The 15,246-nt window shown below is 41.8% G+C and overlaps 1 protein-coding gene across 1 annotated transcript in view; it reads right to left on the bottom strand.

The window, feature by feature from the left end:
• The window catches only part of NTRK2 (neurotrophic receptor tyrosine kinase 2), a 388,739-nt gene that overhangs the window by 95,304 nt on the left and 278,189 nt on the right, over window positions 1-15,246 (bottom strand). Inside the window, exon 15 of the mRNA XM_065946651.1 lies at window positions 1,194-1,324. Coding sequence (XP_065802723.1) covers window positions 1,194-1,324 — 131 coding nt within the window. The remainder of the gene's footprint in view (window positions 1-1,193; window positions 1,325-15,246) is intronic.

The following is a 15,246-nucleotide window of genomic DNA, read 5'->3' as shown; positions in this document are numbered from 1 at the left end:
CAGTGCATATGTAAAAGATATGCTGAAGTTTTTTGTGCTATTTGTGCTGATCCTTGTGATTTAGAGGGCCCAGTGGAAATTTCAGCCCTTTCAATAATGTTTATCTTATTGAAGATGCTGCTGCTGCTAAGTTGCTTCAGTCATGTCTGACTCTGTGCGACCCCATAGAAAGCAGCCCACCAGGCTCCTCTGTCCCTGGGATTCTCCAGGCAAGAATACTGGAGTGGGTTGCCATTTCCTTCTCCAATGCATGAGAGTGAAAAGTGAAAGTGAAGTCGCTCAGTCGTGTCCGACTTCTAGCAACCCCATGGACTGCAGCCACCAGGCTCCTCCATCCATGGGATTTTCCAGGCAAGAGTACTGGAGTGGGTTGCCACTTCCTTCTCCATATTGAAGATGAGGTCTCCTTTAAAAAAATTATTGTAATTTAAAATATATGCATTTATTATTTTATTTTATTTTCCATGCCATGCGGCATGTGTGATCTCAGTTCCCTGACTGGGGATCGAACCTGCATCCTCTGCAGTGGAAGCATGGAGCCTTACAACCACTGGACTGCCAGGGGATTCCTCAGGTCTCCTCTTTACAGTTTATGGAGAAATGGTTATGACAAAAGACATTCAGACTTCTGTATTTCAATAAAATCTTGTGTCTCCTAGGGCAGTAAGATCCAACCCCCAGAGACGTTCCCCTTCCAGATGCCATGTCTGGGGCCTTGGGGACATTTGGAAGGGACAAAGTAAGTGTAACAAAACTTCTCAGCAGAACTGAGGCTGAGAGAGGAAAGTGAAGGCCACTGTCCTTTCCAGGTCTTCTGAACATGAGACAAGCTCCAGCTGAACTTGGACTTGCTCCGAGCAATGTGAGGAGACAGCGAAGTCTCCAAGTTTGGTGAGTTGAATCATGTTTGACCGCACTGACTTCTGTCCAGAGTTCAGTTAACACTGACTGGGGAGAGTAGCTCAGAGATATCCACCGCCTACAGGCCAGAAAGATGCTCCTGAGCAGAACCCATCGTCCCTATGCCCCAAACATCCTTCCCACTGTCCATCACTTAAAGGAATTTGGACACATCCACCATGGCAGATGTACTTTGCTCCTGAAATGGCCACTGCAATAAAATAAAATAAAGGAACACTTCCACACATGAGTAGTGACCATGGGTAATGAAACATTCTGGAGTGTTCGCTTACCTTCACGGCCACCAAGATCTTGTCCTGCTCAGGACAGAGGTTATAGCATTCAGCGAGGAAAACTTTTCCAAAGGCTCCTTCACCTAGCTCCCTTTTCAAGACAATGTTGTGTCGCTTGATATGCTGAACAACTGTAAGACAAAGACAGAATGAAATTGGAATCGAGGCAGCCAGAGCTGAAGGCAAAGGGCAGGAGTCGGCAGGCTGCATCCTGAGCTCACAGACCTAGAGTCTCTCCTCTGCACATAGAAAACTGGAGGGTAAACTCAGCATTCATCCTCAAGGTCCACCCAAAGGGCTTCCAGGCAGTCGGTGGTTTAGGCTTGCTCTCCGGAATGGAATCACTGTTTTTGATAGAACCAAAGGAATCACTTAGTTGTTGGCTGCAAAACATCATTCATAAGCTTTATGGACTAAGAAAGGGGAGAATTGAGAAGGGGATGGATATGAATGGCAGTTCTCTCACGAGCCAGACGCTTTGCATATATTCATCAGTTATGTCTAGTGGGAAAGGCAGAGAGCTAGCGAGGAAGCCCTAAGCCTTCGTTAAGCCCCTTCAGACTATTGAGGGAGACACGCTCAGAGGGCACAAAAGGAAAATGCAAGATCTGTGCATTCCTGATGCAGGCTGTGTTCTCACCTCACTTTTTGCTTCCTCACACGGTGGGCTCCATAGTTGAGTTTTGGTGACTTCTTCTGTCTAGACCAGAAATGTCTAGCCCATTGTGCTAAAGGCTGGCTTCCTTAGCTCCTTTCTAAGAGCAGGTCCTAGCCTTGGCTGTCCAAAGCCAAGAAGAGACATGTACAGAAGCATTAGGGGAAGGGGGACTGTTTATTCCTCTCATCCAGAGCTGAGCTGGCCCATGCCACTCATCCATCACCTTCCTGGAGGAGGCAGGAGGCGGTCCAAAGGTGGCTCTTGGGGAGACCAGTAGTGCACGGTGGGAGGCAAGTGAATGATTCTCAGGCCAGAGCTGGTGGAGAAGCCCGAAAAGAGACTCTGCAGAGGATAGAGGGCTCCACAGTGTGAGCTTGGGCCTCGTCAACCTGCACATCAAGTGTTGGATCCCTGAGCCCAGGGCTCCCACTGGGTCACTGCCACAAGGCTTTTCTGAACTTCTCATCCCTGAGTGGCAGACTGAAAAAAGAGACTGTGCGTCCCTCTAGAGCTTGGGATGTGCAGTCAACAACATTCTCTCATTGGACTCTTAGAAGCATTCTTTCCTACATTTTATACATGGGGAAACTGAGTCTGCAGGAATTTCAATGATTCATAGTGGGGGAATGGAGGAGTTGGGATGTGAACTCAGGTTTGTCTGAGCCCAGAGTCTGTAATTTTTCTTCTACACCAGAAAGTTCTTTTTCAATTGTAAGTTATGCTAAGCGTGATGAGAGAAAGGGAAGTATGTAAGAGAGTAAAAAGTAAAAACAACCTCCCAGCTTCCTCTCCGCTTAGTTCAGCAGCCAGTTCAAATTATCAAAAGTTCCAAAGAAAATACAAAGCTTATCTCTACAGTTTTATTAATGATAACAACATGAATACCCATGAAGTCACCATTCCATTAAGCAATAGAACATCACTAGTACTTTTGAAGCACCGTTGTATTCTTTCTGGATTGTAGCCATTTCCTACTCACCTCCCATGGATAATCACTATCCTGAATTTTGTGTTAATCATTTCCCTTGTTGGTTTGCTACCACTGACATCTCCCCAATGAGAGACTGCTGCCTGTTTTGAAGCTAATAAATGGAATCATATTACATGCATCCTTCTCTGTCTGACATCTCTCTCTCAACATTGTTCTTGAGACGGAATACCACTGTGTGTAGTGGTAGTAATTCTTTTGCTTTTACTTTGTAATATTATGTGGAAGGACTGTAACATCATTTATTTACCCCTGCTAGGTTGATGGATATGATATATACAGTTTCTTCTTAGATACAACTTGATATAAAATGCAAGTGGTGATTAAGGTTTTGCTTTAATAGGATTTCCCCCCTGATAATTCATGTGGTTTGGAGCTATGGCTGCTTCCGTGGGCCTCTGGGAACTCAGGGTGATAAAAATCAAAAGGTCTTTTATGAGCAACATTATTAATGAATCTAAGAATGTATATTAATTTCTCATGCTCCAGCAGCAATGCCTGAATTTAAGAGGGGAAAGATGTGTTCATTAGGAAGAGTGCCCATATAAAGAGATGAATGTAATTCTTGCAGAGAATTAGCTGCCCTATTTAAATCTAATATTTAACTCCAAGGTTGTCATATGTTCATTGAGAATTAAATTGCCACTTGATTTACTTTACACTCTAACCAGATCAAGGCTAGTATTTAACTTCCTTTTTGTTCATTTGATTTACACTTTTCTTGCCTCCCTCCTCCCCTCTCTCCTTTCTTTCTCCTTCTTTCCTTCCTTTCCTTTTCCTCCCTCTCTCCCCATCCCTCCCTCTCTCTCTCTCTTTCATTCCAAGCAGTAAAAAAAACTGATGGGAAATAACTTTCTAAAGCTATTATGAGGCCACAATTTCATCATCTTCCAAGCTAAAATTGATGAGGCCAGTTTTACCACACTGACCTTGAAGGCAGTAGACATATCTTTTAAGAAATGGGCTATTTTGCAATAATTTGCTTTCCTATGTTTGGGATATAGTAGATTACATGAATGGTGGCCTTTTGCCAATGGACTGCCTCTAAATAGAAGGAATTCCTCTTTTCTAAGACTGGAAGCCATTGAGGGGCACAGGTAACAAGCTTTTGTTTGTATTTGCACTTCTGCCAGGGTCTCATAGTGCTCTGCACATAGCTGGTGCTATCCAAATATTTGTTGGAAAATGTGCCAAGTGATAATAGAAGCAACAGACAAATACTGTTCAGTTTTATTACTTCAGTTAACTGACAATAATCCTATTGAGTGTGCAGGCATTAAAGAAGCCCAATTCTCCAAGATGTCAGGAGTAGGAAGAACAGCTAGTCTGAAGCTATCACATACTTGAGCTAAGAATTTCTTCCCATTCTCCTCCAGGAGAGCATTGAAAGATATCCCAAACTGCCTCATTGCCTGTTTCCCTCAATCACCAAAGGAAATCCTTGGTACCCTCTCAGACCATCCCTCTTTATCCAGCCTCAAACTGCCAAATTGTTCATAAGTAACCCAAGCAGAGCCAATGCTAACCCCTTCACCTCCCTCACAAGTCCTTCCATCAGTTCTTCTGGGCAAAATGCCGATCATCCAGTAGGCCTCTGTATCCTAAATCTCTCCTTAAACTTCTCTTTACCTCCTCAGCTCCAATAAAACCGTGGCTTTGCTGAGGATGGGCTTCTCTGACGGCTCAGCAGTAAAGAATATGCCTGCCAATGCAGGAGAAGCAGGTCAGGAAGATTTGATCCCTGGGTCAGGAAGATCCCCTAGAGAAGGAAATGACTGCCCACTCAGGTATTCTTGCCTGGGAAATCCCATGGACAGAGGAGACCAGCAGACTACAGTTCCATGGGGTCGCAAAAGAGTCAGATACAAAACGACTTAGCAACTAAAACACCACCACTGCGAGGTGCCTGAGGACACCCATGGCGTCCCCCTCCAGCCCTCTCAAATGAAAGCCATCCCCACCCTTCACTCCCAGGTATGTCAAGGCCTTTGTGCAGGATATCTGACCATGACCCAACCCCCCCACCACACCATCTCCTGCTAGAGCCCCAACCAGTTGGAAGCATCTGCCTTAGGGAGCCATCAGCCTGTACCACGTTGGGCCGCTTACTATGACATCTCGGCTGCCCCACTCACTCACTGAGCTCCTTGCTCACATTTTCCCTCTCTCCCTCCTGATACCAGCATTCTAAGAGCCCGAGGCACAGAGGGGTGAAGTATTAACAGTTTGCCCAAGTTGTACAAACACTCAGCTGCCATTTGTCTTGTGTCTTTCAGCAAAGCAGCTAAGAGGAAAGGCATTGGGAAGTTTGGTTTGGCTGTTTGCATGGCATTTAGCTGAATTTTTCTTGGGAGTAAAATTTTCTTTTTTAAAATTTTATGTTATTATTATTATTATTTGGTGCGGGGCAAGCTGCGCTCATATAGGATCTTAGTTCCCTGGCTGGGGATCAAACTTGAAGTGTGGAGTCCTAATCATTGGACTACCAGGGAAGTCGCAAGACTTTCTTAATGAAAAAAGCAATGCCCTGGTTTCTGTTTTAGACAATCTCACTGTGGACAGGCCTTTGAATAACACTGCCTTAAAGGGCCCTAGGAACATTTGGGTTCATTTTATACAAAGTATCCTTGGTCAAGTGAGTCTAAGTGAAAGTCACTTAGTTGTGCCTGACTCTGCAACCCTATGGACTGTAGCCCACCAGGCTCCTCTGTCCATGGAATTCTTTAGGCAAGAATACTGGAGTGGGTTGCCATTCCCTTCTCCAGGGGATCTTCCCAACCCAGGGATTGAACCCAGATCTCCTGCACTGCAGGTGGATTCTTTACCATCTGAGCCACCACGGAAGCCCAAAGATGCCATGATTAATAAGCTATCGGGTAAGCATGTTAAAATTTTTTACGTTCTTTATTTCTTAGGTCAGTCAAAGCTCTGCTTTTAACTTTGCAGACTCCAGCAAAACCACCTCAAACCCAATATGAATAACTAACACAAATAAATAAATGAAAAGCCCAGACTCTACCATAAATAGCTTCTTAGATTTGAAGAAAAAAACCTCAAGACAATAGTTGATTTCTTTAAATAAACTTTTTATAAAAAGTACCTTTTTAAAATTCACCTTGCCAAAGATAGGAGTACCCAGAAGAGGTGTGTGTGGTGTAGGGACCACCAAACTCCTGTGGTCTGCAGACTGACCTATGTATGTTCATATAGTCAAAACAAAGGGTGTGATTAGATTACTGTGCAAATAAATCTACTGTGTGGAATCAGGGAGAAATTGATGACCAGAAGTAATAATTGAGATGAGGGACTAAAAATTGTGGATGTCTTTATTATTAATGGAATTTTCCAGGGTGGAAATTCACTGCACTTGGGCATTTGCTTCCTAAGTACCAGAACTGAATGGATTTCTAGTTTTGTATTAGCATCACATTACAGCCACTGAAAAATGCATTTTGTCACAAAGAAGTTTCAGTAGTTGGTGGAGATGCTTGTAGTTTCAGATGGTTTAAATAAAATTTCTAGTATCAATTTCTCCCAGAAGTAAATAGCCTATATAAACATGCAGGCTATAGTTCAACCCAGGTCTATATTTATTACTACGAAATCTAAAAGTAACAAAACAAACAAATAAATATCACTCCATCTATTTAAGTTTGAAATAGGAAACATATCCTCCCATTTCCTCAGTAATAGAGTTTCACAGAGAACCTTGTCCCCCTGGACATATTCTACTCATCACATGGACCTTAAATGGAGACATTCATGGAGTCTTTAATATATGCCAACTACTCCACAGTTAAATGGAAAGACATCTTATATTTGTGAGTAGGACTGTGTAAATAATATACCCCAGAAAATAATGTTCTGTATTAGGAGGAATCTCTATGTTTCCCTACAAACCTAAATGTACGGCCTGCCTCAGCAGTTCCAGTGAAAGGACCAGATGCTGTGATGGAAACAGAAATTAAAGATCACTAAGACCAACTCCCTCATGTGTGACAGTTGGCCAGTGAGTCTCAGAGAGATGAAGTGACTTTCTCTGGGCCACACAGCTAGAAAGCGACCAAGCTAGAACTCAGATCCCCTAACTCTCAGGAGAGTGACCTTGGACTCTGTAACACAAGCCCCTATTTGAGATTGCATGCAATGAGCATTCCCTGCCAGTAAAGTGAAAACAGGTATATCATTCAGTTAATTATCTCTTCAACTAGAAATACTTGAAACATTCACATTTATCATCTGAAATGGATCAAGCATCTCATAATGAAGAATATCATTACAAAATGGCCAATAAACATAAAATATGAGTGCAAAAAGTAGGATGCCAAAGCTATGAAAACTGCTTGAGATTGATTTTAAATGCAAGTAACAAAAATTATTTACTAAATATCTTAATGTCTATATCATAAGGAGCATACTGAAACAGGTTAAATCATCTACCTTGAAAAAAGTTAATTTATATGAAAGACGGGAACTATGGTTTTGAATTTCATCTATATTTTTATTATTAAGATATAAGTTCGGATGATATTGAAAATAAATGTGATTAAGACAAGAGATGTAAAACACACCAGGACAAGACAAAGCCAAATATTCATAAATAACATTAATGATGAAATAAAACATGTAACAATACTGAGCCATTCTTAAGCACTTTTCAGCAAAAAATCCCAATGCGCATTACCATCGATTAATTTTCATATCCCTCTGAATGAGGTCAATAGTCACATTTATTTTACAGATGACACTACAATTAATTGACTAACTTGTGGTCATAGAGCAATCCACTTATCCTTTTCCAAGTGCAATTTCCAATGAAACAAGGAAATAGGAAGGAAAGAGAGAGACCCTAATATGTGCTGATTGCCATTAAGGGCCTGGAAATGTGCTGAGAGGCTTACAAGGGCTATCAATCTTCACAGCAATCCAGTAGGGCATCCTTATTTCACTTTCAGATTAAAGTAACAAGAAGGGGATCACATGTGCTAAATAACTCATCTGAATTGATGCTGAAGCTGAAAATTCCAATACTTTGGCCACCTGATGTGAAGAGCTGACTCATTTGAAAAGGCCCTAATGCTGGGGAAAATTGAAGGCAGGAGGAGAAGGGGACGACAGAGGATGAGGTGGTTGGATGGCATCATTGACTCAATGGACATGAGTTTGGGTAAACTCTGGGACTTGGTGATGGACAGGGAGGCCTGGCGTGCTGCGTCCATGGGTTTGCAAAGAGTTGGACATGACTGAGCAACTGAACTAAACTGAATTTGTGTTATACAAATGGTAATAGGCAGAGTTTAAATTCTTTCCACTACAACACTCTATCTTTCCTTGGCCTTCTTACAGCAGACAAAGTGAAAGAGAAAGTGAGCTTGGATTTGTCCACGTAGGGAATCATGGGTCTACATTTATCACTTTAGTTCGACAAACCTTTATTAAGCATGTACTATAGCCTGGGCTTCCCTGGTGGCTCAGATGACAAAGAATTTGTCTGCAATGCAGGAGACACAGGGTTGATCTTTGGGTCAGGAAGATCCCCTGGAGAAAGGAATGGCTACCCATTCCAGTATTCTTAGGGCTCCCCAGGTGGCACTAGTGGTAAAGAACCCACCTGGCAGTGCAGGAGACATAAGAGATGTGGGTTCGATCCCTGGGTTGGGAAGATTCCCTGGAGGAGGGCATGGCTATCTATTCCAGTGTTCTTGCCTGGAGAATCCCATGGACAGAGGAGCCTGGCGGGTTACAGTCCATGGGGTCACAGAAGAGTTGGATATGACTAAAGCAATTTCAGGTACTTTATGTGATCATGCAAGGGAAAAGAAAACTAAGACCTCAAGTCAGAGAAAACAGAAAAGAAGGCTAAAACAAGATAAGTAGAAATGCAAATGTGCAGACTCTAAGGTTCCACTTAGCTATTAAAATTGCCATAATTCGACTCTAAGTTTCCTGGCAGAAGAAGCCAAGAGGGAAACACAATAATTTATAAAATTTTGACTACTCATAAGAAAGAGCACAGAAATTCCTATGATAAGTAAGATTCTTCATGGAATTTAGTATTGAAAGGAATACATCAAATGGATTTTACATTGGAAACCAATGTCCTTAACAACATCTGTAGTGTAAATAGTGAGCTTCCTAAGAATATTTCTTATGGCAGAGCTCAATAAGGAAAAGACATATGACACAAAAACCACCCTCAGTCAAACACTATACAGGGAGTCCAGAGTGCTTATCATCATAATGGCATAAAAATCAATGTCTATGGGCTTACTCAGGAATGCTTTGGGGATGGGGTTAAAGAAGAGATGTAATTTTCCACACCCACTGCTGGGCCTAGAACATATTAGGCAATCAATACTATTTTATGAATAAATAATAACATGAACATGCAAAAATAGATGAGTGATTGAACAAGAGATGAGCATGGTAGAGAAGAGGGCACTTAAGGAGGGGGAAGAGAAAAAGCAAGGATGAGGAGGAGGAAAAAGCCCACAGTGGTATTTAAGAAGTTGTGATTTGTACTATTTTTTCCTAAAGAGAAAGAGCAAACAATATGCAGCAAAAGGAGGATGAGGTTGGATCACAGAGGACCTTGAAGTCCTTATTAACAAGTCCGGACTCTTGGACAAATGACTTCAACTGCTTTTTGCCTTCATTTTGTCGTCTTTAAATAAAAGAGTTTAGATTAAACAGTATTTTAGGTCTTCTTCAGCACACGCATGTCCCATAATCAGTGAATCCTTGGATTTGTTTTATATGTAAGTCTTATCTAGAAGACTTTTGAGCATGGAAGAAAAGTGACAAGAACAAGTGGTTCTGGCAGTAGTCAAACTAGAGGCAAAGGGGCAAGTTTAGGAGTAACTACAGACCTCCCTCTCACAGAGGCCCATGCTGAGCTGGAAGGCAGGCGGGCTCCGTCCAGCCACTCATTCACCCTTCCTCTCTAGTTTCCTGTCCAAGAAATGCACACAGCTCAGGGTGACAGACCATGGGGAGGCGGAGATCAAGTCTGTGACCCCAAACGGGACAGGTAAATCACCAAGGACTAATCCTGATGTTTTCAGGGACAGACAGAAAACAAGGAGCTTTAGAACAAGATCAAAGTGGATACATGAGAGAGGCAGGAGAAGGGGCCAGGGGCGAGCATGAGCAAGCAGAAGGCAGAAAGCTGGGGCCGGGGAGTAAGTGAGAGGTTAGGAAGCGGAGGTGGTGAGCGCGGACTGCAGAAGCGGAGGGTTGGGACAGGGACAGACAGGTGGGTCTAGGGATGACGGGGTGACTCTCAGGGGTGGGTACTGGGGGGATTTTGAGGAGGGAGAGATTTGAGGGTGTTTGTAAGTTAAGGAGAATATGCATGCTCAGTCATTCAATTGTGTCTGACTCTTCACGGCCCCATGGACTGCAGCCTGCCAGGCTCTTCTGCCCACGGGATTCTCCAGGCAAGAATACTGGATAGGTTGTCATTTCCTCATTTCCAGGGGACTTTCTCAACCCAGGGATCGAACTCTTCTCTCTTGCGTCTCCTGCATTGGCAGGCAGGTTCTTTACCACTAGAACCACCTGGGAAGCCCCAAGGAGAACAGTAGAAGGTAACAAATTAAATAGGCACCACAATAAATAAATAAATAGGCACCACAAATAGGAAGGAAAGGGGGGAAAATGGAGAGAAGGAAGGAAAAGAAAACTAGTGGGACAGATGACTGGGGAAGTCACTGAGAATCCAATAAGATGGATGAAGCAGAAAAATTCAGAAAGAGAGAGAAAAGGTTTTGAGTGAATCACCTTCTAAGGGCCTCAGCTTTGGTGCTGGACCACTGAAGGAGGAAGTGAACTTTCAGGGATCCCCAAGAGGCCCAGTGGGACCCTTTGGGCTAAGCCTTGCACTGGGTCTAGTGATGGACAAAACAGACTCTTCTAAGGTGAGTTTGCCTTGCTGGGAGTGCACCAGGTACCTACTTGGATGCCCCTTAAGACATCCAATGGCAGCAAAGGACCTTTTCCTCCTAAATCAAATTTTAACACCATGTGTTGAATGAGTACAGAGCAGCTATGGGGGGAAAGGTAAGATTGGGTTTAGTCTAACCTGAAATTCACATTAGAGAAAAGACTTGAGTTATTTGAAATTAAAATACTCAAAACTTCTTGTAGAAAACAGCCAGAGAGGGGGAAAGCCCCAGAAATCTTTCAAGCTGTTAGACTAAAGGGAACACCACACTTCAAAATACACATACGGCACATCCTTCGCTTTGACAGCCCCTAACAGCCAAAATTATATCTGTTCTACACTCTGGCATGTGGTAGAGTTGGATTGATTTGCCCTGACAGCCCTCCCTGCTGGAACAATACTTGTCAGTCAGCCCCAGCAATGTTTGTATTTTCAAGAATAATTATGCAGAGTGATTGTACAAGATTCTGGCAGGTGGGCCAGACAGGCTTATCTGCCTACTTCTCTAACCTTGTGTCCCTAAGCCCTAATGCTCTACCTGCTTCTGAGGATGGAATGCACCCCTTTAATGCCCTCCTTCCCCTTCCTGAGCTGTGGATTATCTTCCATTTGAGGGGTCTATGCTGATGTCTGTTTTATCATTTGGGATCCTCCATTCTATGCTCTCCAAACAGAAACCTTCCTTTCTTCAATAATTTCATGTAAATCCATGGCTGATTCATGTCAATGTATGGCAAAAACTACTACAATATTGTAAAGTAATTAGCCTCCAATTAATAAAAATAAATGGAAAATAATAAAAATAATAATAATTTCAACTGGTAGCCACTATATTTTCCTAACTGACTTTTTCAAGTTAGCTGGCCTTTACCAATGTACTTCTGAATGAAAGCTCCATTGTGAAAGACATGTTCCATCTTTGGTGGGGTTAATTTACATATCACACACACACACACACACACACACACACACACACACACACACACCAGTGTGCATTCAGTGGCCTTCCTACTCTATGTCTTCATTGTGAATAGTTCATCCGAGCTTAAATATATTGAGTATCTTCTCTGTGCACATACTCTAGTAAGGGTAAGAGAAATGCAGATATAATGATAATGTGGTCAGAATGTGATAAACAGAAATGACAGGGGCCAAACAAGTGTTCTGAAAGTGGGGCCATTCAGTAAAGGTTCCTTGGAGTCATTGAGCCAATTCTAGAAAAATTCTAGAGCCAACTCTAGAAAAGCAAGTTATTCTCCATGAGGAAAGCTCTGAACCAAGAGAATGGGGCAAGCACTTAGCCTAAGAAACAGTGGAAGCCAGTGGGCACTTCATGAGTCTGGGATTCCTTGCCAGCGTCCCAGGCTGCTTTCCATGGCTGTAGATCTGCCTCAATTCCACAGAAAGGCAATGTAGAGTTGATGATAGGTGATGAATGAAAAGGAAAGGATCACAGACAACGTTTTTGGGTGCATCCCAAGTGTTTTCCATCTCTAGATTGGTTACTATACAACTAGTATGCCAAACAGAGTACTATGCTATTTCCTCTTCAATATGATTATTGGAAAACTTGTATTTTCAAAGGTAGGGCTAATTTTGTTTTCCTTAAAGGATTTTGCATACTTTCAGCATCTTTCACTCCAACATACTTTCTTTTTTTCTTTCTCATTTCACCATTTAAGCTTCTATGTGTAAAGAATTGTGTTTGATGTTGGGGAAGGTTCAAGGGTGAATAAGGGCAAAAGGAAGCCAGGCTGACGGTCATTAATTGCACATCTGCTGCATACGAGATGTTATGCCAAGCCTTGGGCATACAATTTCTTATTCAGACATCCTGCTGGACCTAAGAAGAGACATCACTATCTTCATTTGGAGGTTGGGAGAAATATGTCTTGGAGATGTTAAGCAATTTGCCCAAAGCCCCACAGCTGGGAAGTGCGCAAGGCAAGTTAGAACTGTCTTCAAAACCAGGCAGTCTCTCCCAATAGAACACAAATATTTCCCCTAAAGGAACTGTAGTCTAATAGAGAGACGAGACAGAAAGTACACAGATAACAGTTGTACAAGGAAGAGTGTAAAACTCACAATGACAGGTGTTTGAAATACAGGGTTGTGACTTGTGCATGTTTAGAAGAAAAAGTAAGTTCTTTAAATACAGGGTATAGGGTTGTAGGATGTGCCATTTGAATTTTCCCCTATAAGTTGAAAGGGCTTGAAATGTTGGTTAGAAAGAAGGGTGTTGTTGAGTAATGAATTACGACATCTCCAAATTGCCAGAATGTCACTGAATTGCTCATGTACTAGATATTCATATTAAGGCATATCCACGTTAAAATCCAAAATCTGAAATCTATTTAGGTTGAGCCAAATGAATTTTGCATTTTTGCAGGCCCAAATGAGACAAACATTAGGTATTTCATGTGACCTATTGTTAGGTTGTATCTTTACAAACAGAAACTCTGAAAGTTAGAAAGGAACTCATATCTTTTAATGTTCAGAAAAAGGAAAGTAATACATGCACATGATAAAAAACCAAGAGCCTTAAGAAAAAAGTTGTACCCTTCCATACTCCTCCCTGTCCTTGGTCTTACTGTCTTGGGAAATCAATATAATACAATTTGGATTTTGGTTTTCTAGGGGTGATTGCCATAACTCTAATTAATAAGCTATTGTTTTCCCAATTTAAGACTTCTTTATTGATTCTCCACTTTATTAGAGGAGGATTTTGCTCACACTACCTCCCACTCAGTCCAATAATTAACTGCTGTATTAATTTTTAGTTCTTCTATTGATTATCTATCACACCATACCTCCATTTCAGCCAGTATCCTGACACTCTTCTGTATGTAAGGCATATATATGGGCATATTAGCACCCCTATCTTCTCTCTACCCCATTCACACATTGGGGTTCATTCTTTGAGCTTGGTCTTTACTACAACTGTGCCAATATTATTGCCATGTACATTCCATTCACAATATGGTACAATTAAGGCTTTTATGGTTCTAAAACTTGAACTGCAATAAACAACATTTATGTTAACATGATGGTGAAGAATCCACCTGCAATGCTGGAGACTCAGGTTCAATCCCTGGGTAGGGAAGATCCCCTGGAGAAGGGAATGGCAACCCATTCCAGTTTTCTTGCCTAGGAAACCTTATAGACAGAGGAGCCTGGAGGGCTACAGTCCATGGGGTCACAAAGAGTCGGACACAACTGAGAGACTAATACTTCACTTCATGTTAATGTGACCAGCTTAATACTGTACATTACAAGGGTAAGTGAGTGCTGGGTCTACATTTGTTTTTCATGACTAATGCCATGTAGAGAACTTTTGAGCCACTTAAAGAAGGATGCTCATAGCAGCAAGATCAAAAGACTTCTCTCTTCTAAGCATGTAGATTATTATAGCATCAAACTCAAACAGACAGATTTTTCATTTCTCCTGCTGGTACTTAGCAGACCTCTCAGATGGAAGTCTACGGTACTTCTTCAACACTGGGAAGCCATTTTTGGTTTTTTCTTTGATAATTTTCTCCTACCATTTTTCACAGTTCTCATTACTATCTGGAAATCTTAATAATCACATTCCATTTCTCCTGATACAATCGAATTGTGTGAATTCTCTGTCATGAATTAGTTCTTTTTCTCTTCTTGTCTAGCACTGTCTGCCTCTGCCTTTTTACTCTTTATTCTGGAAGAATTTCTTTTATATCTTTCATACCTATGATTGAAACTTCCATTTCTGCCATCATAGATTTAATTTGTATGAGTTCCTTATCTTATAATTCCTTTTCCCTAGCTATCCCATTTTGATTTATGTGTATAAAATCTCAAATCAGAGAACATTTTCTCTTCTTTATAATTTTCTTCCACTCAAAAAATTTCTGTACCTTCCAAGGTCAGTTTTTCTCTCAGATCTTCTCTTTCAGTTGCTATTGTCCTCACATGTAGAGTGGATCTTGAATCTTATTTATATTGAAGAAAGAAAGTCTGGGTAGCTAATAAGGATTTCCTGGGTTATTTAGCCAGTATTGACAATTTCAGAAGTTTAGTTAAGAATTGGATCATTGGTAGAACATAGATAAGAATGCCTTGCTTTAGGATGAATAGGCAGACAATGGACCATTTGGCTAGAGTACAAACAGGTCAAAGTAAAGAGAACAGTACTCTGGAGTTCTAATACCCACGCTACTACCAGGGTTTATCCTCTATGACAATCTGGCAATTTCTGCACAGAAATGCTTTAGATTCTTTTTTTGTATGAAGATAAATATTCACTTATCTGCCCAATTGGAGATGAGAGTGTATACCTCTCAGGCAGCTGTGCCTTCCTTGTTTTAAGCCCTTTCTCACTCTTTCCTTCTGCTGAACTGCTGCACTTGCTGGTCCCAAGCCTGGAGCCACTCCGGCTTCCCCCAAACAGGGCACCCTTGCCTCTACTTCAGATCCCCATGGCATA

Source organism: Muntiacus reevesi, chromosome 10, assembly GCF_963930625.1.
Source record: "Muntiacus reevesi chromosome 10, mMunRee1.1, whole genome shotgun sequence".
Taxonomy (NCBI): Eukaryota; Metazoa; Chordata; class Mammalia; order Artiodactyla; family Cervidae; genus Muntiacus; species Muntiacus reevesi.
The sequence above is the reverse complement of the archived record's forward strand: the minus strand, read 5'-3'. Positions and strand labels throughout refer to the sequence as shown.